General features: G+C 44.3%; 1 protein-coding gene across 2 annotated transcripts; it reads left to right on the top strand.

Moving 5' to 3' along the window:
- The first annotated feature begins 64 nt into the window (after positions 1-64).
- Gosr2 (golgi SNAP receptor complex member 2) lies at positions 65-20,430 on the top strand. 2 transcript variants are annotated; one of them, XM_027427918.2, is made up of 6 exons: positions 67-219; positions 7,445-7,509; positions 9,051-9,159; positions 10,019-10,151; positions 12,506-12,646; positions 17,838-20,430. In XM_027427918.2, exons 1-6 carry the CDS (start codon positions 191-193, stop codon positions 17,997-17,999), a joined length of 639 nt encoding a protein of 212 aa, XP_027283719.1. In that variant the 5' UTR covers positions 67-190; the 3' UTR covers positions 18,000-20,430. The 2 variants fall into 2 exon arrangements, with proteins under 2 accessions (XP_027283720.1, XP_027283719.1); XM_027427919.2 differs by lacking the exon at positions 12,506-12,646 and having other exon boundaries at positions 65-219.
- Positions 20,431-20,906: the final 476 nt, after the last annotated feature.

Below are 20,906 nucleotides of genomic sequence, written 5' to 3'. Positions count from 1 at the left end.
GCCACACCCACCCCTCGCGTACGGCTTTCCTTTCTCGCAACCCCTTCTCCGACCTCACAACCACCTCGGGTCAGGCGCACCAGCGGACGCCCTACTCAGGAGGGCGGGTCCTGAGACCGGAAGTCGGAAGCCGGAAGTGGGGCTGTGAGGACGTGTTCCGAGGAAGCCGCAGGCCGGCTCGGCCGGCGTCATGGAGCCGCTGTACCAACAAACGCACAAGTGAGGGCTGCGTTGGGGAGCGGGCTGGGCTCGGCCGGGTGGGCGGCTCCCGGGGCTCGGGGCTTTGGCGACTGCCATGGTGGAGGTCGAGCGTTTCCGCCGGGGCTGCTCCGCATCTCTCAGTCCCTTGCGGGATGTCTGTCCTCCGCCGCGAGAGGGGGCCGGTGTGGGCGCGAAGCTTGGGCCGGGTAGCTCCTGCTGCAAACCGTGACTGCCTGTTGGGAGGGGAAAATAGCAACACACAGGTTATAGTGCATTGTCCATCACCTGCCAGCTTAGTCCTCCGGGTTGGTAGAGCTTCGAGAACAGAGGAGCAGTTGACGAAGCCCGTGTCCATGAGTTCATTGCTTAGTGGGAGTGTCAGGGGCTGTGCGAAAAAAGTGTTTTGTATTCTTGGTTGGACATTAAAGAACACATTTTCGTGCCACAGAGAAATACAGGTAACCTAGACTATTATTGTTAGTCATATTGGGTTACAAGTTAGCTTTAAGGAAAGTTGAGTTTTAGATTGTCTGTTCATAACTAAATTAGTTTCCGTGATGTGCCCTTTATTCATATTGTCCTGTGTTTTGGGAACTTGCTGTGTTATGTAGCTGGACATGATAAGGGCCATACTTAACGCCGTTTTAAGGCCTTTCTATTGATTTTATAACAACACCGAACTGTCATACACCCTGGGTCTGAAAATGAAATAAGCTAGTCAATCCGGCCTCCTTGGTAAACTCATAACAAAAGGAATGGAAATAAGATCGTGGCTATTCTTTTTCTTTCTTATATTCGAAGTTTATGGTTCTCTTTTTACTTTGCCAACAGAGTGATTTGGGAGAGGGAAAATTCGGAAACTACATTATAATGATAATTTGTGTATTATGTAAAAAGGGTAGGAAGAGATTAAAAAAATAGCCCGAGAACCGATCCTTTACATGGGCCTAGCAGTGCATTGAGGTTAATATGCTATTTGCTGAATTGACAAAACATACATCAGAACATACTCTCTAGAACATCTCTCTAGAACTTTGAACCTAATCTGTGATTATCTCTTATTGTGAAAGTACACTGACATTAAATCAATTATTTAAAGTCAGATAACTGGAAAAGTCCCGAGCACCAAATGAATGAAAAAAAAAAAAGATGAAAAACAGGACATTTTATACTTCAGCATTTGTCCACTAAGGTGAACTTTATGGAGAAGCTAATCGCCAGGCTTCCATTTTTGAGATACTAGTGTTTGTAAAGATGGTTATATTTGTTCTTTGTATTGTCCAGTCTGCCATTCTGGATCTCATCTCTAAACAATGCAGGTTAAGTAGGTCTTAGATGCAAACAGCTCTGTAGTGAACAGGCTTTCCAGGTGGTTTTAATGAGTAGTTTGTTTTAAGAACTATTATCTCAAGACCAACTTGTCAATTTGCCTTGTGGGGTGTAAAAACTAGCTACAGAGGCAGAGTGGAAGATGTGAAAATCGTGTGTGTGTGTGTGTGTGTGTGTGTGTGTGTGTGTGTGTGTGTGTGTGTGTGTGTGTGTTCAAGACAGGATTTCCCTATGTAGCTAAGATTAGCCTATAACCTGCTGTGTGGCTCAGACTGGCCTCCTGCTGGGATTATAGATGTTACCACCACTTATACCCAAGTGCTAAGACGACAGGTGAGCACCACCACACGCAGGTTAACCCACTACTTTATTTGTTTGTTTGTTTGAGATAGAGTCTCACTGTGTAGCCCTAGCTGATCTGGAACTCACTATAAAAATCAGGCTGGCCTGGAACTTACAGAGATCCACCTGCCTCTGCCACTTATGTGCTGGGATTAAAATGTGTACCACCACAGAGAAAGATGAGTACCACCTATCTCAAAAAACAAAACAAAAAAAAGATGTGTACCACCACTACACTCATTACTTTAAAAGCAACAGCAGTTTAACTTGATGCTGCTGAGGTTACACCTAAACATTAGTTTCTGTAAGCTCTCAAATTATTGTTAACCATTAGCAGCTCTGTATAGTTAAGACAGAGGCACCAAGGAGTTAAATGACTTAAGTGTCTGTCATCTTGCATAGTTGAACTAGATTTGCAACTGAGAGCCTTTAACTCCCAAGCCCTATCTTGCTCATGGTGGTTAGAGGCAGTGAGCACACAAAGTCACTGTGTATGGTGGAGGTGGGTAGGTAGTTTCATGACCTTTTCTTCCCCACTTGGTTCAGTCCCCAGGCTGTTCTCTAACTCAAAATACTCCTGCTGAGATTATAGATATTACCATCACTGGGCCCAACAGATTCATTGACTTCTTATTTATTTTTTATTTATTTATTTTTGTGTGCATTGGTATTTTGCCTGTATGTATGTCTGTGGGAGGGTGTCAAATCCCTGACAGCTGAAGTTACAGTTGTGAGCTGCCATATGGGTGCTGGGAATTGAACCTGGGTTCTCTGGAAGAGCAGACAGTGTTCTTAACCTCTGAGCCATCTCTCCAGCCCTGATTCATTGACTTCTTTAAAGAGCAATTTCATTTAGAATTCTTGCTACAACCTGTGTAAAGCTTTAAAAAAAATAACAGCAATGCTTCTTGCTTAATGTGTACCTGCTCTTTGCTTAGCTATATTGTCACCCAAGTCCATGGTGGACCCCATGTTACAAAAGCCTGAAACTTCTTTTTTTTCTCATGTCTGCACCCCCATGTGTATCATATTTGGGTATCTGTCACTTGGCTGTGTAGGTGTTGTGTGGTTCCCAGTTGAATGGAAAGGATTCTCCAAGTGCTGTGTTAGGAGCTTCCACCATGCCAGTCACACAGGGCATGTTCCCATTTGTTTCCTAGCATGGGATGTAGAGGCTGGACCTACTTTATTGGTTGTCTTTTCTAATTTATTTAGAGCCAAACAGAATTTAGAAATAGAAATTAAATGGGGAAAGTTGTTTATGTTTCTCTGAAATTTCTTAAAATTATCCTTTTTATCTGGTCAAAGAGTGTTTTTAGGATGGTGTTGTCTCACCTGTCCTTAAGAATCTCAGACTTGAAAGAGACTGACAATAGCTTCCATTCCAGTTCTGTCTTTGGTCATGAAGACCCTTGTAAGACCCCAGACAGTCCATGGACCTGGTGTTGCAGAGGCAGGGGTGTTTTCCTTTCTTTTTTTTCAAGAAGACAGTTCATAATTGTGCAGTTTGTCATTTGTTTCCTATGTAAAACTGAACTGTGGTGTCATGGAACATGTGCTTTTTGCTTTGGAGACTTCCTTAAAACAGAAGTAGGAGACAAACCCTTTTTTTTTTCTTCTCCTCCTCCTCCTCCTCCTCCTCCTCCTCCTCCTCCTCCTCCTCTTCTTCTATTTTTTAATCCAAAATGTGTTTATTAGGATAGTTCCCACTCATCTTGAATCAGGTACTTTTCAGTGCTGCTTCCTCCTGAAGGAGATCTTTGTGTCAGCCTTGCTTTTCTGCATGTAGGCTGACAGAGGACAGTGGAGCAACCTACACACAAGACTAAAGACCGTGGTGATTTTATAGCATCCTGGGCACTTCACATCCATAAAGTAGGAATTGGGGCTCTGCACTAGGCACTTTTTCTTGTGTTTCTTTTCCTCTTCTGGAGAGGGATGAAGGAGATCCTTTTCGAGAAGCATGTTCTTGTAGGGAGGAAAGTCACCGCTGGAAAGGGTCAGTTTTTTTACTTCTTATGTCCATCCCAGTTATTTGAAGAGCATCCTTTGGTATCCTTGTTTAATCACAAATCTCAATCTGCACTGTCTTCAGGCTGTATTTATTGTAGATACCATGGAAGAAACCAACGCATCTTTAAATTAGCCAAGATCCTCATTGTGTTTCTTCCCACTGTTGATGGCCTGTCGTTTCATTTCCTGCTTTCCCATGGACCATTGTGGTTGCATGGCCCATTTGTTTGTTGAATGTGTGAATGAGTGAATAAGTAGCATTACCCAATGTTGAATTCATATTAATGTATGTGCTTCAGATAATTGATTTATAAACAAGTTGAATCCAAAGCTCCTACATCTGTTCTCACCCCCAGAGCTTATCACCCATATATCAGTGATTTTATTATTCTTCTTGTACTTGTGTTCATAAATAGTATATGCTACTTGTTTTATGTGGTTTTAAATTTATCAAAAACATATACTTAATGTGCTAGGTTTTTCTTTTTCATGTCCACATTGATTGACTATATCAAGCTTTTATTTATTAACATTTTAATTTATTTAGTGTGCATAGATGCAAACAAGCCAAAGAATGGAGATCATAGGACAGCTTGTAGGAATTGGTTATTTTTTTCCACCATATGGGTTCTGGGGATCAAACTCAGGTCATCAGGCTTGGCAGCATGCCCTTTCACCCACTGAACTATTTTGCCAACCCTATTAGCTTTTATTTAATTTGCTGAATTTAATGAGTTCTTTCTTGATGAACACTTCAGTAGTTATTATATTATTAACAGTATTATTTGCATACATCTCTCATTGAATAGATCTGAAGTCTTTTATTTGAAACCCTTAAACACAATGAACTTTGAACATTCTTTTACGTTTTCAGAAAGAATTGTTTCTGAAAACAATTCTTGCATGGTGACACACAACTTGTCCCAGGACTAAGAAGACAAAAGGCAGGTGGATCTCTGAGTTTGAAGCCAGTCTGGTCTATATAGTGAGTTATAGGACAGCCAAGGCTACATAATAAAACAACTTTATTTTTGCCTCAAAAAAAAAAAAAAAAAGAAAGAAAGAGAATATGTTGCATGTATCTTTTGTCATTTAACATCTCCAACAAAAGGACAGCACAGGACACATGAAAGGGGCAATAAAATGTCACACTTTGTGGACTAAACAAAGATATCTTCAAGTCTTATCAATTTTTACCACATAATTGGTTTGCTACAGACTTACAAATTTTTATTATAGATATGTGGCCGTGGTTTATAGATCTGTACAAAATGCTTTGACGAACATCTGTTGCAAGTTCTTGATATAAGCCAGAATCTCTGTAAGCCTTGCTGCTAAATGTGTCATGCTGGGTCATACAGTGTGTGTGTGATGCTACCAGGTATTGTCAGAATGCGCTTGAAGGGTTTAGTCAGTTTAGAATCCTGGCAGGCAGGTGGGAGACTGTCATGTATGGTTTCCCTACTTAAGTCCATGTTCTCAAGTTCTGATGGGAGTCATGTGATCTCATTGGTTTTAACATGTGTTTTTCAGAGTTATCATTGAAGTTGATCTTTTTTTTTAATGTATTTGTCTACACTCTGTGTTTCCTTTTCTGTCATTTGCCCTTTAGTCTTTTTGTTTTGTTTTTGTTTGTTTTTCAATGAAGACAGTGTTTCTGAATGTAGCCCTGCTTTTCTGAAACTTGCTCTGTAGGCCTGGGTGGCCTGGAACTCAGAGATCTGAGTGCTAGGATTAAAGGTGTGTGCCACCACCGTCCAGCTCTTTGGCCATTTTAAAAATTGCTCTGTTGGACTTTTCTCATTGATTTACATATTTTGGACATCAATCCTTTTGTTATCTGCTACAGATGTATTTGCTTATTTATTAAGTCAACTTTCATATACTATTTCAGAATTGAGTTGGTTATGCTTTTGGTTGTTTTTGCTGCCTCTATTTTCTTTTGTTGTTCCTATTCCAGTGGATAATGACACCAACTTTCTGATTTGCTTTAAGTCACCATTACAAGTTTACCTCATTGCCTGTATCTACTTCTACTAATAGGTATCCTAATTTTCCTGCCCATCAACCCACTAGTCCCTGCTGTTGTCCTTATCCGGGTGTTTCATATATCAGTTACCTGCATCTGCATCCCTGCATCAGCCTCTGCACCTCCACTGCCTCTGCCCTGCCCCATCCCTTCGAAAGCACCCTGTATTTCCCTTACTGAAGCAGCTGACAGGTTGCTTCTCGGGGTCACAAGGCTTGCTTTGGAGCATTCAGGAAGTCTTACACAGCTGGATTGGGTTCTGGTGCCATAGGTCACACTTAGAAGTTACAAGCAAGCTGTGAAAAACGCCAGAGACACACTGAAGCAAGAGAGGGCTCCTGGCTGGCCCTGGTAAAATTTGAGATCGTAGTATGTAATGTTCACAGTGAAGAAAAATTGTTGTACTTTCTGCTATGGACTGGAGATGAGGTCTCTTTCACACAGGCTCTGTGCAGAGTGCCTGTATAAGCACAGAAGGCATTGGGGCTAACATAAGCAGCATTCCAAGAGCTGACAAGTGATAGGGAACCACTAGGAAGGGTTTGAAGGTGATGTTGGCCTGGAGAGTCTCCAGAGAGTGCCCTGGGCCTAATGTCTGGGACCTGTTGCATTTCCAAATGAGATGGCAGTCCCCTCCTGTTGTCAGGGAGAGATGTTTACCAAACAGGAGATACCTATCTTTCAGGGCCATCCCCTTAAGTGGTCCTTCCACTGCATACTCCCCTCTGCTCTTTCTCTCATGTCTTTCAAGCACTCCAGCCTGACTTTACCCCATGTGAAATGCCTTGTAATGTCGTCTGCATAGCATTTTCTATGGTGGCATGCACATCAGTAATCCTAGCACTGAGGCAGGAGGATCACAAGTTCAAGATGAGCCTCAGCTGCATAAATGTGATCTTGTCTCAAAAACAAGCAAACACAACCCCAGCCTTTCTATTCCTTTGACCCACTGTACACAACTCCCCCCTCAACTTTCTGTTTGTTTCTGCTTATGTGTGTTGGTTTTCCCGTAATTCTTCTCAGGGATTTTTCATGTCCATCTGGCCTGTCAGTTCCTAATTACATTGTTTCTCAGGGGCAAGGATTGTATCTCTCTTGCCCTTTGACTTTTGGTAGACAGACCAGTGCTCAGCACATTGGGTCACAGAACAGAGAGTGGGATTGGCTGGATCCTGGTGGAGGTTTATCGCCTGCTGTGTGGCCTGGAGCAACTTACATGACCTTTCTGGGTTTCAGTTTTTATTTATAAAATGAGAATGGTGATAGTGCTTTTCCTTTCAGGGTTATTGACTTAGCAGTGTTTCAGATACAGTAAGCACTCACTGAACACTAGCAGTATTATTATTAGCATTAGGATCTTAGAAATGATGTCAAAATGGGTGGCCGAGAGTGCCACATACAAATTTTACAGTTCAGCAGCACTGTCAGTTTAAATCAGTTATAAGATGGCATTAGAACAAGTTGTCTTTCCTGACTGAAGTGCTAGTGATTATTCCTGTCTCACTCATTTCCTCCCTCTTCCTTTGATAGGCAGGTCCACGAGATCCAGTCTCACATGGGACGCCTGGAGACGGCAGACAGGCAGTCTGTGCACTGTGAGTAATTAACCAGGGAGAGCAGAGTCCTTTCTCTGATGACATGGGGCTAATGGGCTGGGTTTCCTGACTGTGTTCTGCCTTGGGGGCTTAATGACTCAGCATGGAATGAGTTGTTAGGATGAACAGAAAAACCTCATGGCCAAGTTACAGAGTTCCCTGATTGTGCCCTCTGGAGTTCCACCAGTTTTATCCCCCATTACCCTTCCATTCAACCTGACATGGCCCTATGGGAATGGGAGTTCTCTCTCCATCTGTCTTAATCTAATTACCTAGTCTGAAAATTCAGACATGTTGACCTGGAACTGGCCATCTCTTCTGAGCTGAGAACTCTGGCTTCTTAGTAGGATTATTCAAACAACTAGCAATATTAATTAGTTTAGTTCCCACACCACAGTTTTTTTTTGAGAAGCATATGGGGTTGTGGCTTGGAGCAAAGTTCCCCTTTGAGAGCCAGCCTTGTAGACCTCCCACAGAAGCTCCTGTCACCTCTCTCTCACAAGGCCAGCTCTCACCAGGCCTGTTTCTGTTTCCTTTTTTTCCATGGCTCCTCAGGGTGGCCCGTCCCTTAGCTTTGTGCCCTACAGTGTGCACTAATCTAAACTGTGTTTGCTGCAGGTGCAGAGGTCTAGGAACAGCTGGTGCCAGGGTTGTCATTTCTTGGTGGGGAAGGCAGCTGCCTGGATGCTCGATCTGTGCAGTTTAGTTTCTGCCCACTGGCCTTTGTTTGCCTTCCCAACAATCTCATTGTTGCCTGATTAGAAATGGAAAGAGGTCTTTTTGATAGCCTTATCAAAGGGGATAGGGAAAGTGACTATCACACCCTCTGCCTCCGAGGGCTCTTTCCTGGGTCTTTCCTATTGATATGTGGTCTATTCTGAGGGCTTTAACACATCTCAGCCTACCCCTGCTTTCAGAACGCCTCTGGGTGTTTTCATACTAACTGTCCCTTTTCTTTATGCTTCTTCCTTTTCTTTTAGCTTCATCTATGAGGAGTTCAGTTGGGAACCTTTTTACTAAGAGTTTATTAACCATATCTGAGACCAATCCCAAATAGAGCTATATCAAAACATTTAGCTTAATGGAGTTATTTGGGCAACTTTTAAATGTTTGTTTTCAAAAGGTAGAGAGTTTATGTCTTCAGACATGCCATATACCTTAAAAACAGGACAGCTAACAACTATGTGTAGCTATAAGGATATACATGCTTTGAAACATAGTTTGCCTTGAATTGATTCATCTTATGTGCATTGTGCTCCTTTTGAAATACATGTTTTTAGTTTGTGTTATGGAAAAATGTTTGATTTATCACTTTTCTGAGGGTGGTGGTTGACACAGGGTTTCTCTGTGTAGTCGTGACTGTCCTGGAACTTGTTCTGTATACTAGGGTTGGCTTCTAACTCAGAGAGCCACCTGCCTCTGCTGCCTGAGTGCTGGGCTTAAAGGTGTATGCCACCACCGCCCAGCACAATTTATCACTCTTAATTTGATTTATTGTCTGTTTTCCAGTAATTTTTTTTCTCCCTCTCTCTTTTGTGCAGTAGTAGAAAATGAAATCCAAGCAAGCATAGACCAGATATTCAGCCATCTAGAGCGTCTGGAGATTTTGTCCAGCAAGGAGCCCCCTAATAAAAGGCAGAGTGCCAAACTGTGAGTGTTGACTCCTGATGTGGCTCAGATACTGCAGGCCCACCGAGGTAGCCCTTTCTCCCATTAGAAGCTATAGGATATTCTGAAAATCTGGGTACATACTAAAGAAATGAAGACTATGCAAAGATAAAGTGTCCCTAAAATACACAGTTTTATCTAAGCAGTATACCCTCCAGATTAAAAGTATGAGGTTTCTCAGAAGCCTGTGATCATGGTCCCATGTTTCTTTTGAGGGTGATTATGATCTCTTGTTTCTTTGAGGTCATTTTGAAATTATGCATTTTTCTGACCAGACCCCTAGCCACTGAAAGCTTAATGGTGCTGGGGATTTTGGCTCTGCTATTTAGTTCCCACTGGCTTCTGTTGGGCTGAAATGTCCTGGTCCTAATCGCCTCAATCAGTCTGTTTATAATGAAGTACTGATCTAATATTTGATACTCCACCATGAAAGTCAAAGGAAACTACCCTCACTAGCACTCCAACCCCTGCTCCTAAAAGTTCCATGAAACTTCATTGCTCCTCTACCTCAAAGCTGCCCTTGGGCTTCTTCCAGGAGTGTGGGATAACTCGTGCAAGGTCAGGAAGGGGTCACCAAGCCTGCTTCCTGTCACCTGTTCCCTGAAGAGTTGCAGTCCAGCAGACATTTAAGTAAAGCTGCTGGAGTTGTGTGTGATTCCACCCATCTAAAACCACAAGCTGCTGCTTGACTCGGCATCTTTGCTCGTCAGTTTAGGCACTGGTTATGAGCATTGTGGGGAGAAATGAAGCAAGGTCTTCTCCCCTGAGTACCAAGCCAGGCTGCCTCAAGGTGTGCCACCTCTGGTTTCCTGGAATTTAACTTCTGTGTCATTAATTCCAGCCGTGTCGACCAACTCAAGTATGATGTGCAGCACCTGCAGACAGCCCTCAGGAACTTCCAGCACCGGCGCTATGCCAGGGAGCAGCAGTTGAGACAGCGAGATGAGCTTCTGTCTCGAACCTTCACCACTAACGTAAGCCAGACACTGGGGGTGTCAGAACTGAGAGCAGGTCACCAGGCATCACCTCTTAGTGGGTGCTTGAAGCAGACTCAGGAGGAGGAGAACAAGTCGACTGACAGGAGATTTTGTGCATTGTCACTAAGACCATATCTAGATGGGGAATTTCTCTCCAAAACCCTGAAGAGGAAGTGGGTAAATTGAAGAAATGGGCAGAGGTGGAAGATCACACAGTCGAGGTGTTTTTGTGATCAGATTAACCCATCTGTAGAGATGCAGATGACAGCATTTGGAAGCTGCCTCCAGGCACTGCCATGGTACCGTGTGTCGTGTGTGTGTGTGTGTGTGTGTGTGTGTGTGTGTGGTGTGTGTGTGTGTGTGTGTGGTGTGTGTGTGCGTGTTGCGTGTGTGTGCCTCCAGGCACTGCCATGGTACCGTGTGTGTGTGTGTGTGTGTGTGTGTGTGTGTGTGTGTTTCCAGCCTCAGATGCATTTGGAAGCTGCCTCCAGTGTGTGTGTGTGTGTTTCCAGCCTCAGATGCATTAAAATGTGTTTACCCCTGGAGGAATTTGTTAACAGATGTTTACTGTTATGGATTGCTTGGCTTCAGTAGTCTGTTGGTTTGCATGTTTGATTTCTCAGAGCCCTACCCCTGCCCTGTAGCTTCAGTAGGATTGTTCTCTGAATGTGCAATGTACTGACCTTTTTCAGCTCCAATTCTCACTGGCAGGAGGAGAAACCCATCGCTCCATCCCCTGCTGCAGTGCATTTCTCTAAGTGCCTCAGGACATGGCTTCATAGTTTTGTTTTTCCAGAGTAGGTGGCAGGCAGATTGTGGTGGTTAACAATTCACAAATGCAGCATGCCTTATGATACTAAATAGGGTAGCATACTGAAAAATACGTCACATTCAGGCATTTTTAGGCCAGAGATGACCTCTCACGATTACTTTGTTGATTGCCAGCCTGTTGTGGCACCACATTCACTAGGCTACTCAGAAACATTGATCCAAGTGAAACTTCTCTCTAGTCATTTTACCTGTTCTAAAAGAGAGTACCTAACACCCGTCCCTTTTCAGATGGGAATGGATGTGAGACAGATTTGTGTGAAGTCAATAAGTGCTTGTCTTCATAAGATAAGGGGAGTCATTAGTTCTCTTAAATACTAGAGTCAACACCAAGGTACCAAGTAAAACATTTGAGAAAATTACTAAACATGGGTCCTCCCTTTGAGCAGCTCTTATGTTAGTGGAAAATTCAGAATGTCCATCTAAAGGTAGGTTCTGAACTTGAGCAGCAGGGCAAATGCTTTATCCTCCTGCCAGTGGGAATTGGGGCTTCTGTGGTAGAAAGGACATTGCCTGGCAGGAGGTTGTGTCAGTCAGGCAGCAGGAAGGAGAACACTCACAGCTGGTGATCACCTGGTCCTCTCCCCAGCCCAGACTGAGATTAGAGCCACCAGAATTGTTCTTAGTGTTTCTGTCTACAGTGTGGTTACAACTGAGAGTTGGCTGTGCACTCTGCCCTGGGATCCTGCCTATCCGGATAAGTTATTCTGTCTCTCTGGGCTTCACTTTCTTCATCTGCAAAATGGGGAGAATAGAAATAACTCCCAGCATGCTGAGTGAGTTTAGGGAAACAGACCTGTGAAATAAAAGGACTTGCTCTGTACTGATAGGGCATCTTCAGTCTGAAAGTCCAGCATCCAAAGGAGCTACTCAGAAGGTAAACTCCAATCCAGCATCTTCAGAGTCCAGGAATCTGAGACACTTTGGTCCCAAGCCTGTCAGATAGCCTGTACTCAGCCTGTGGTCTTTGTGCCTTTCTTTCTTTAGCAACCTTTTCCTGCTTCCTCAGAAGTGTGTTCCCATCCTGAACACCCTTAAGCCTTCAGTTGAAAGCACTGCTCCTTTGATCTATAGTCTAAGTCTATCCAAAGGGATAACTTTAGATAAAATAGCTAAGGAACAAAAACAATATGTAATAGCACATGAGCAGGAAGGAACATTTGAATGAACAGCTATCTTTGGGAGGAGCCAGAGAAAACCTTTAGGAGAAATGAATGAAGTCTTGAAGGAATAGCTAGCTTTTCCTCAGTGGGGAAATGTGGCAGATACAGAAAACACCACTATAGCAGGACTCATTTGAAGAGTGATGGGCCTGACACCTCCTCTGCTGTTGCGTAAGCAGATCCCTGCCCACACACACCTTTGATGTGCTTTTTCTTCCCTGTTTGACTCTTGATTCTTGCCTTGTTCCCTCTGGCTCTTCTGGCTTGACCTTGGCCAAAAGGCAGAGTAGTAAGATGCCACCAGACCCCAGACGCTGACTAGCAAGGGAAGTTAATCAAGTGCCTGCATTTCTTTCACAGGACTCTGACACCACCATACCCATGGACGAATCACTGCAGTTTAATTCCTCCCTCCAGAACATTCACCACGGCATGGATGACCTCATTGGAGGCGGGCACAGTATTCTGGAGGGACTGAGGGCCCAGAGACTGACCTTGAAGGTGGGGTCCCTGTTGGAGAATAGAAAGAAGGCCTCTTATTCTGACCTTGTCCTACAGTTTAGCATCTGTGTTTGTATTTTGTTTCTGTGTCCCCAGCTCATGATGTTTCGACAGTAAGTCCAAGCCTTTGAACTTGCAAGTTTGCCAGTGCTTGTCATGAAACCCAGTGGCATTTCTTGGTAGCTAGGGTTTCTTTGTCTTTTTACTGACCTTGCATGAAATTGAGGTTGCTAAAAAAGGACCAATGAGAGGCTGAGAAATGCTTCTTTGGATTTGCTCTCATAAGAATGAAGGCACGGCAGTCTTCTAAGGTGGTTTTCCTTTTAGATTCCAGCTGTGGAGTGTGTTATGATGGAGGCTTTGTTTTGTATTTATCTCAGGGGTTGTGCCTTCAGGCTGACTAAGCCTGAAGTAGGTGGCTTCCAGAGCACATGGTGGTCTGTATGCATCTCTTCCTCTTGTAGCCACATGTCCAAGAAGCCTGCCCTCTTGGCACTGTTGACCCTGACCCCTGGGAGTCGTTTACAGAAACATCACACAGATTGATGTCAGTCATGGTGTCTCAACCTCGGTCTTTTCCTGTATCAGTCCTGATGGCTTGGGGGTGTGGGCTCTGCTTGTTATCAGGGTGTGGTCCCCCAGAATAAAGCATTGTCAGCCATTGGGTTGTGAGAAAGTCGCTTGGAAGTGTAACTATTATCTTAGTTTTTATTGGAGCACATTGAGCTGTCTGCTCTATAGACCTCCAGTGTGTTTCTGAGCAGCTCCCCCATCTTTACCAGGGAGAGGAATAGATAGGCCTGCTGATGCTCACCTCCTGGCAGTTGCAGCATTTCCAATGGCCCAGGAGGGTGCTCCCCTTTCAAAAAAGCCACTAAAGAAGTCTGCACAGGTACTGGTTGGCTGTCCTGACTTCTTTGGTAGAGAACTTCCCTCTTTTCTACAGCTTAGGGAAAGTCAAGACTTTTTAAAAAACACATCCACGTGGCACTAAGGCAAAGCTAGTGGGGTTATTGATGGAGTGCTAGCTTCCTCCTGCAGTCTCACTGAGGAGTCAGTCCATGTGCACTGTAGCAGAGGTGGCTTGCCAGGAACCCTGCCCAGGTGGTGGGTCTTGAGCCTTGTGATTCTCTGACTCACTTTTCTCTGTGTCCCTCTTTCTGCTTGTCTTTTCTTCTTGATCTCTTCTACCTGAGCCAGAGAATATTCCTCCAAACCATATAAGAGGAGCATGAAAGAACTGGGATAATTGCTTTGGTGTTATGGTTGGGAATAGTGACTTTTTGAGATTAATGGTCACGTTTAGGTGGTTCTAGAAGGCATGACGACAAAGTAGTCTGCACTTTCACTCTAAGGCAGGATCTTTAACAGAGCTCCCATTTCCTCACTGTTGGGAAAACTTTTTCTTATCCCCCCTGACAGCTGACCAGTCTGACTTGAGACCTCCATTTTATTTTTATTTGAAATGTAGAGAATCAAATGTAAGGCCCTATGCATGCTAACCAGTCACTCTACCAGTGGGCCACATCCCCAGCCAAAGATTCCTTTGTTTGGTTTTTTGACACAGTGTCTCATTACATAGCATTGGCTGGCTTGGAAATTGCTATTTAGGCCAACCAGGCTGACCTCAAACTCAACAGAGATCTGTTGCCTCTGCATTTTGGGTGCTGAGATTAAAGGTGTGTGACACCACTCCTGGCTCAAGATCCTTCTTGATGAGGCTTGTTGGCTTGTTAATCCTTGTCTAGGCAGACCATGGGCTCTGAATCCTGTCCATGTTACCTTGTGTCTCTTTCACCTGGTCCCTTCTCTCAGTTGCTTATTGATGGGTATTCCTTTCAGAAAACATGTGGGACTGGAGGCTAGAGTGTCCATGTGAGCACAGTGGGCACCATGTGTCATGACCTGTGCTGAGTTTTGTTACTTCATAAGAAACTGCAAATATTTTAAACATCAGGAAACAGTGAGGCAGGCCAAGCCGTGTGGTTTAGGCAGTTAATTGTGGTGGGTGGCAGCATTTACATTTATAGAAGAGGTTTTATGTCCTTAGGCTCGATCTCTTTCTCTCTCTCTCTCTCTGTCTCTGTCTCTCTCTCTCTCTCTCTCTCTCTGTCTCTCTCTCTCTCTGTATCCCTGGCTAGCCTTGGAACTCAGAGATCTGCCTGCTCCTACCTCCCAACTGCTAGGATTAGATACATATACCACATGCCCAGCCTTTGCCATATTTCTTTGCTGCTTTTCCCACTTTAAACTCACTTGTAAACACCAACTACAACTCACTTACTCAGTAGAAGCCCTAAAGAAAATTTCTACTCTATGGAGTGAATGGGTCATTATCAAGGATTGCTGGAGCTAGGGAGCTGAGGAAGTTTTTCAATTAGCTTTTGAGAATATAAAATATTCTAGAAGTGTCCACAGGAATATGGCTGAGCACGAACCTAGTCAGTGCTGCTCATGTGTCTGGGTAGTGTTTGTCTGTCACCCATTGTAGAAGTTTTCAGAAAACTGGTAATGACGGAACATTTTGGGTAATTGGGCCATTGACAGCAGTGCTGCTTCCAGCTAGATCATAGGCTGGGCCCTGGATGCAAGGGCTGTTAGCTGCCTAAGAAATCATGGCACTAGCACAGCTGATAAGGCAAGAGGGTTACCAAGGAAGACTTTGCACATCTGATTATATACTGTGTGTAATGAAAGCAGCCTGAGAATTAAAAACTGCAAAGCTAAAATGGAGCTACTTGGGAGCTGTGATCCTCAGAAACCATTCACTATTGATGATTCCTATTGTGGCCCCTTCTACTTAGAGTTGGTGTGCTACCTGTTCTCAGGCTGTATGTAAGCCTTCCTGGAGAAGACCTACTAGCTACCCTTGCCCACCACTGTCCAGCATCTAATCCACCAGTCCTGTGCCCAAGAGCAATGGCAATCCTTGGCCCCAGGCCCAGCCTGTCTTTTCAGCTGCTTTTCATCTTAGGAAATAATGGTATGTAGAGTAGGAGGTCTATCAGCAGATGAGAGATGTTCTTCTGGGGACCCATGTTCGAGCCTCATTACCCATTGTGGCTAACTGTAACTCCAGTTCCAGGGCATCCAATGTCTCTTTTGACCTCTACAGGCTCCTGCATGCATGTGGTACACACACATAAATGGAGGCACACACATAAATGCAGACATACACATATGCACATAAATAAATGTTTTTAAAATTGTATGTAGAATTAGATGTTTTTAGGCCTGGCAGTGGTGGTATAAGCCTCTAATCCCAGCACTTGGGAGGCAGAGGCAGGTGGATCTCTGTGAGTCAAGGCCAGCCTGGTCTACAGAGTGAGTTTCAGATAGCCAGGACTGTTTCACGTGAAACCCTGTCTCAAAAATACCAAAACCAAAATAAACAGAAAAGCCAAAACTAAAAAAAAAAGAAAAGAAATTAGATGTATTTTTAGAAGAGTAATAATATTTGAGTAAGACACTCTGAATTGTGGTTCACAATTCTTAGACTAGTTGAGCCCCTTTGCCTTAATTACAAAATAGTGGAACAAGCAAATAAGGACCAAAACAGGTCACAAAAAAGTAGATGTCTACTGGATGACCAGGAGACAGGCCAGCCTCTGATCCTAGCAAGACTTGAATCATCTGGTCTGCCTTGAGTCTGCCCTCTGCTCGCCTTGCACTCTGCCATGGGCTCTTCCACTCATAGTGGCTCTGTCTGCAGCAGTCCTCCACTTAACATTGCAAAAAGTTTTAACTTGGATGCACACAGTGCATCCTTGTATATTCCAAGGATAGGAAAGGCTGGATGTGGTAGCACATGCCTTGAATCCTAGTACTGGAGAGGGTGAGGAAGGAGGACTATGAGTTGTAGACCAGCTTGGGTTACTTAGGGAGACCCTATCTTGAAAACAAGCAAAAATAATATTAAAAGACAGTTGCAGCAGACTGGTGTAACTAATCTTTACCACTCTTATGTATTTTTGATTTTTTCTGTCTAGTGTTCCGAGCTTATTTGTTCCTATTTGAGCTACTTTGCCTCTAAAAATTTAATGAACTCCAGCAAAGACATTCCTATGTAGTTTACCTGTGACTAGTAGAGGGATATGTCTGCTTGCATACCTATGCAATACAATTGTCATGAATTGACTTAGGTATGCTGACAAAGTAGTTTGAATAGAAGGGAAGTGGTGGCACACACAGAGGCATGTAGGCAGATCTCTATGAGTTTGAAGCCAGCCTGGTCTATACACTGAGTTCCAGGACAGCCACGGCTATACAGAGAAAGCCTGTCTCAAGAAACAAAACAAAAAACAACAACAAAAGTAGCATAAAAGGTTGGGGAAAGTTCAGTGTCCATTGGTGTACTGGGTACTGAACTTCATATACTAGTCATATACTGTTGTGTGTGGCTTCTTCCTGTTTTTAAGGCTTACTCATATTATAACATATTTGATTACATGTGCTAATCAGGTCCTTTTTATTTCTGAGCCATGTGTATGTATGCCATAGTGTGTTTATCTATCCTCTGGTTGATACATAAGCTGGATTGCTTCTCAGTTTTCAGACCATCTCCTGATTTTCTGTTTTCTTTTGTCATTTTTAAAGAAGCTTTCTTATACTTTCAGCCTTTGTGTTTATTTGGAGATCCACCTTAAATGAGTGTGTTACTCAAATGCGTAGGTACCCTCCTCTAGGACTCTGACAGTGCCTCCCACTGAATCTGGAGCTAGGCTGGCGGCCAGCAAGCCCTAGCAATTCTCCTACCTCAGCCACCTACAGCACTGAAGGCTGTAGGCTAACCACATCTGGCTTTTTACACGGATCCTGGGGTTCCAAACGCAGGTCTTTGTGCTTGTGCAGCAAGCATTCTTACTAAGCCGTTTCCCAACCCCAAGTTTTGTATGTAATGTAAATCACAGTTCACTTTTTTTTTTACTTATACATGAAATGTACACATATACATACATGTATAATGCACATATATGATATGTAGCCAGTTTCAGCACCATTTGAGGAAAGGCTTCTTTTCCTTTGACCAAACACAAGTTGGCCATGGCAAAGTGACTCTATCCCATGCCCTTTCGTCATCTGGGCATGACCAAGAAGACACTGTCTGTTAGGAAAACCCTGGCTTGTGCTCTTTAACCATTCTTGGAAATTATGTTGATCTTTGTTTTTCTTTCTCTTCTCTTCTCCCCAGGGGACTCAGAAAAAGATCCTTGACATTGCCAACATGCTCGGCTTGTCTAACACAGTGATGAGGCTAATTGAGAAGCGGGCCTTCCAGGACAAGTGCTTCATGATTGGAGGGATGCTGCTCACCTGTGCAGTCATGTTCCTTGTGGTGCAGTACCTGACGTGAGCCAGCTGTACCCAGCACGGGACAGCCTTCCCACTGTGTGCGCAGAGCAAGCAAGAATGGGCTAGGAGGCCACCTTTTGAAATGTATGCCCTAACTGTGAAGACACCCCTCCCCCCAGGACTAATTGTGGCTTAGTATCAAACCTCCTTTGTTTTCTGTGACATCTGGGGAGTGGGAACTAGGGTCACCAAGATGTGTGGTGCTTAGGAAGTGGGTCAAGACCCTGTTCTCTGGTTCTCACTAGGGGAGGGAAGGGTGGGTTTTGTGATCTGTCCATACAGCTAATGCTTGCCCTGGAAAGCCTGCATGGTGAGGCTTACACACAGGACTGTCCACACTGTTCACTCTCTGTCATCGCCCACCCTCTGTGGCTCCTGATGGGTGGGCTGGAACACAAGTGAGAAGATGAGGAAAGAAGTCTCTCCTTGTGCCTTCTGGGGTAGATCAGTTCTCACATCCTTCTAGCCACTCCCCAGTCCCAGCCCCTAAGAAAACATGACATGTAGGTGACTAACTGCTAACACCAGCACCCTTCCCTGGAAGCAGCTACTCCAGAGAAGTGGAGACATTGGAGCTGCTGCTGATAGTGTAAGCTTTTCCATGCCACGGTTGCTGGGTGTTTGTCCTTCCTGAGGTGAGGCCAGCAGTGTTCCTGGGAGTGTTCAGTCTGGACACAAGTCCTGAGTCACCAGTATTTTTCCAGTTAATACAGCAATTGGCTCTTACAGTTCAGAGACAGTAGCTTGGCACCTCCACCCAGGCTTCAGTGGGTGGGCCTTTGCCCCTTTGAAAGTAGCCATGAGAAAAGGGTGATTTGTAAGTTGCAGATCTATCTAGTTCTGCCATCTCAAATTCCTGTGACTATCTCTCCTTTCCCTTGAAATATATTAGTAATATATCAGTCCACTAAACCTCCCATTTTCCCCAGCCCTGGTAGGCCACCCTGGAGATGTCCCTGGTAAGTATATCTTTATGAGATTGTTTCAGGGACCAGGTCATTTTTACTTTGCCCAGCCATGATTAAGGCTATATCAATACCTGGTGTATTGCAGAATTTGTTTGAAAATTAATATATCTTGAGCATGCTTATTGTGCTTAATCTCTGAAAGTATCAGAAAGATCTAGTGAATTTATTTGTTCACTAGTCACAGGCCCACCCAGACATTTCTAAATTTAGTAGCTTCATGGTGGGACAGTCGGACACCCAGAATTCCTCAGAACTGGAAACCTGGTCAGTATTAATCCTACCTTTGATTGCCCTACCTATGTTTGCTTAAGTGTCCTCTGTGCCGTTTCCCTCTTGACAGTGTGTGTTACATACCACCTCTCTCCTATTGAGTAGCAGCATTGGTTTCTTGGGTACATCTGTAGTGTCCCTTTGGGGATCAGCAGCCACACTTTTAACCTGACTTTCCTGGGTACTAATTTCAGATTCTGGTCAGATTCAGTGTCTGTTGCTCCTTCCCCTCTAGGCTAAATGGGCCCTCAATGGCCAGGAAGTTGGGATCTGTGACTCCTCTAGGAAGAATTGGTAATTCCGTGGAGTGAAAACAATGGCTTGTAGCATCTTCAGACCTAGATCTCACTTTCAGGAGGCAGATTGACATGAGCTTCTGGCTGGTCATAAAGTGCAGTTTAGACTGCACAGACCTGACTGCCCTGCCCCCAGGCACCTGATGATCCCACCAGATATGGGCTTTGGAAGATGTGCAAGTTAAAACTGAGCCATTTGAACTCAAAATGTGGGCAGCAAAAGCCCCCTGTCCTTTGCCCTTCAGTGATTGTTGGGACAGTGTTCCCACACTTGCCTTTCTTTGTAGTGATCCTTGGCTTTGATGAACTTGGTGTTCTACCTTCACAGTCAGGTCTTCCTACTTTGGAATAAAACTTGCAGTAATTTAGAGTGGGCCTCTTTACTGGGGGTAGAGAAGAGTAGCCAGAGGATCTGGACGCTGAGGGCATTGAGCTGGCTGCCTCATGGATGCCCTCCCTTGCAATCCCATTCAGTGCCTTGTGAGATCACCTGACCTGACTGGGTACAACTGTCCTCAGGCTTCAGTGGTGGGAAGGGCGAGAGCCTGAATGGGATGCCCTCTAGTGGAGGTGGGGCTGAGTTCTTAGTGGAGCTTGCCAGAAGCTCCAGCCCAGCAGGTGGTGTGTGCACCTTGGTGCTGCAGTTTAAGTGGTGTGATAGGAAGTAGGTAGGGCGCCTGTATTAAATAGATGTATACTCCATATATGGCCACTTTAAGGAGAGCTGAACCCGAGGACCAAGTACATAGGTTTTACAGGTTTTACTCCAAGCTTTCTCGAAAGCCAGCTTGCCCTGTTGAATTTAAATTGCTTTAATTGGCAAATTATACTTACACCCCTTGTTTTCAGAACATGTCAGCTGAATAAAGTTGAAGTTTATTTAGAAAACTTTTAAAAAGCACTTGGCATTGTCATTACTACCCCTTTGTTTCCAGGCCAGAAGCATTCATACACAGTGTTTGAGAGCTGCAGGCTGGGTGGCTGCCTCAGAAGCAGCTGGGAACATGAAAGTAGAGGCTCTTGGGATATCCTCAGACCTTCTGATTCAGAGCAATACTTAAGGTTCCCAGGTAATCCTGCCATGTGTGTATTGGGACTGCTGCCTCCTAGTCAGAAAGCTCTTCTCTTAAAGATGATAGCATGGGAAAGAATATGAACCAGATCTGCATATATGAGTAAAGAGTAAGACCTGGCAAGTCCCAGATGAAGTCTTATTGTAGCCTACCTCATCCAGAAGAGTTGAGGACTCAAACAACTAGGGACTGGGGTTGTCACTCTGACACAGTACTTCCTAGCATTCACACTGCACTGTGTTCCATCCTCAGCATACATAATAAAAAACAAGGAGATGGAGCCTGGGGGGGATGGCTCAGC

Source organism: Cricetulus griseus, chromosome 7, assembly GCF_003668045.3.
Source record: "Cricetulus griseus strain 17A/GY chromosome 7, alternate assembly CriGri-PICRH-1.0, whole genome shotgun sequence".
In the NCBI taxonomy this organism is placed as follows: Eukaryota; Metazoa; Chordata; class Mammalia; order Rodentia; family Cricetidae; genus Cricetulus; species Cricetulus griseus.
This window is presented reverse-complemented; position numbering and strand designations above follow the sequence as displayed.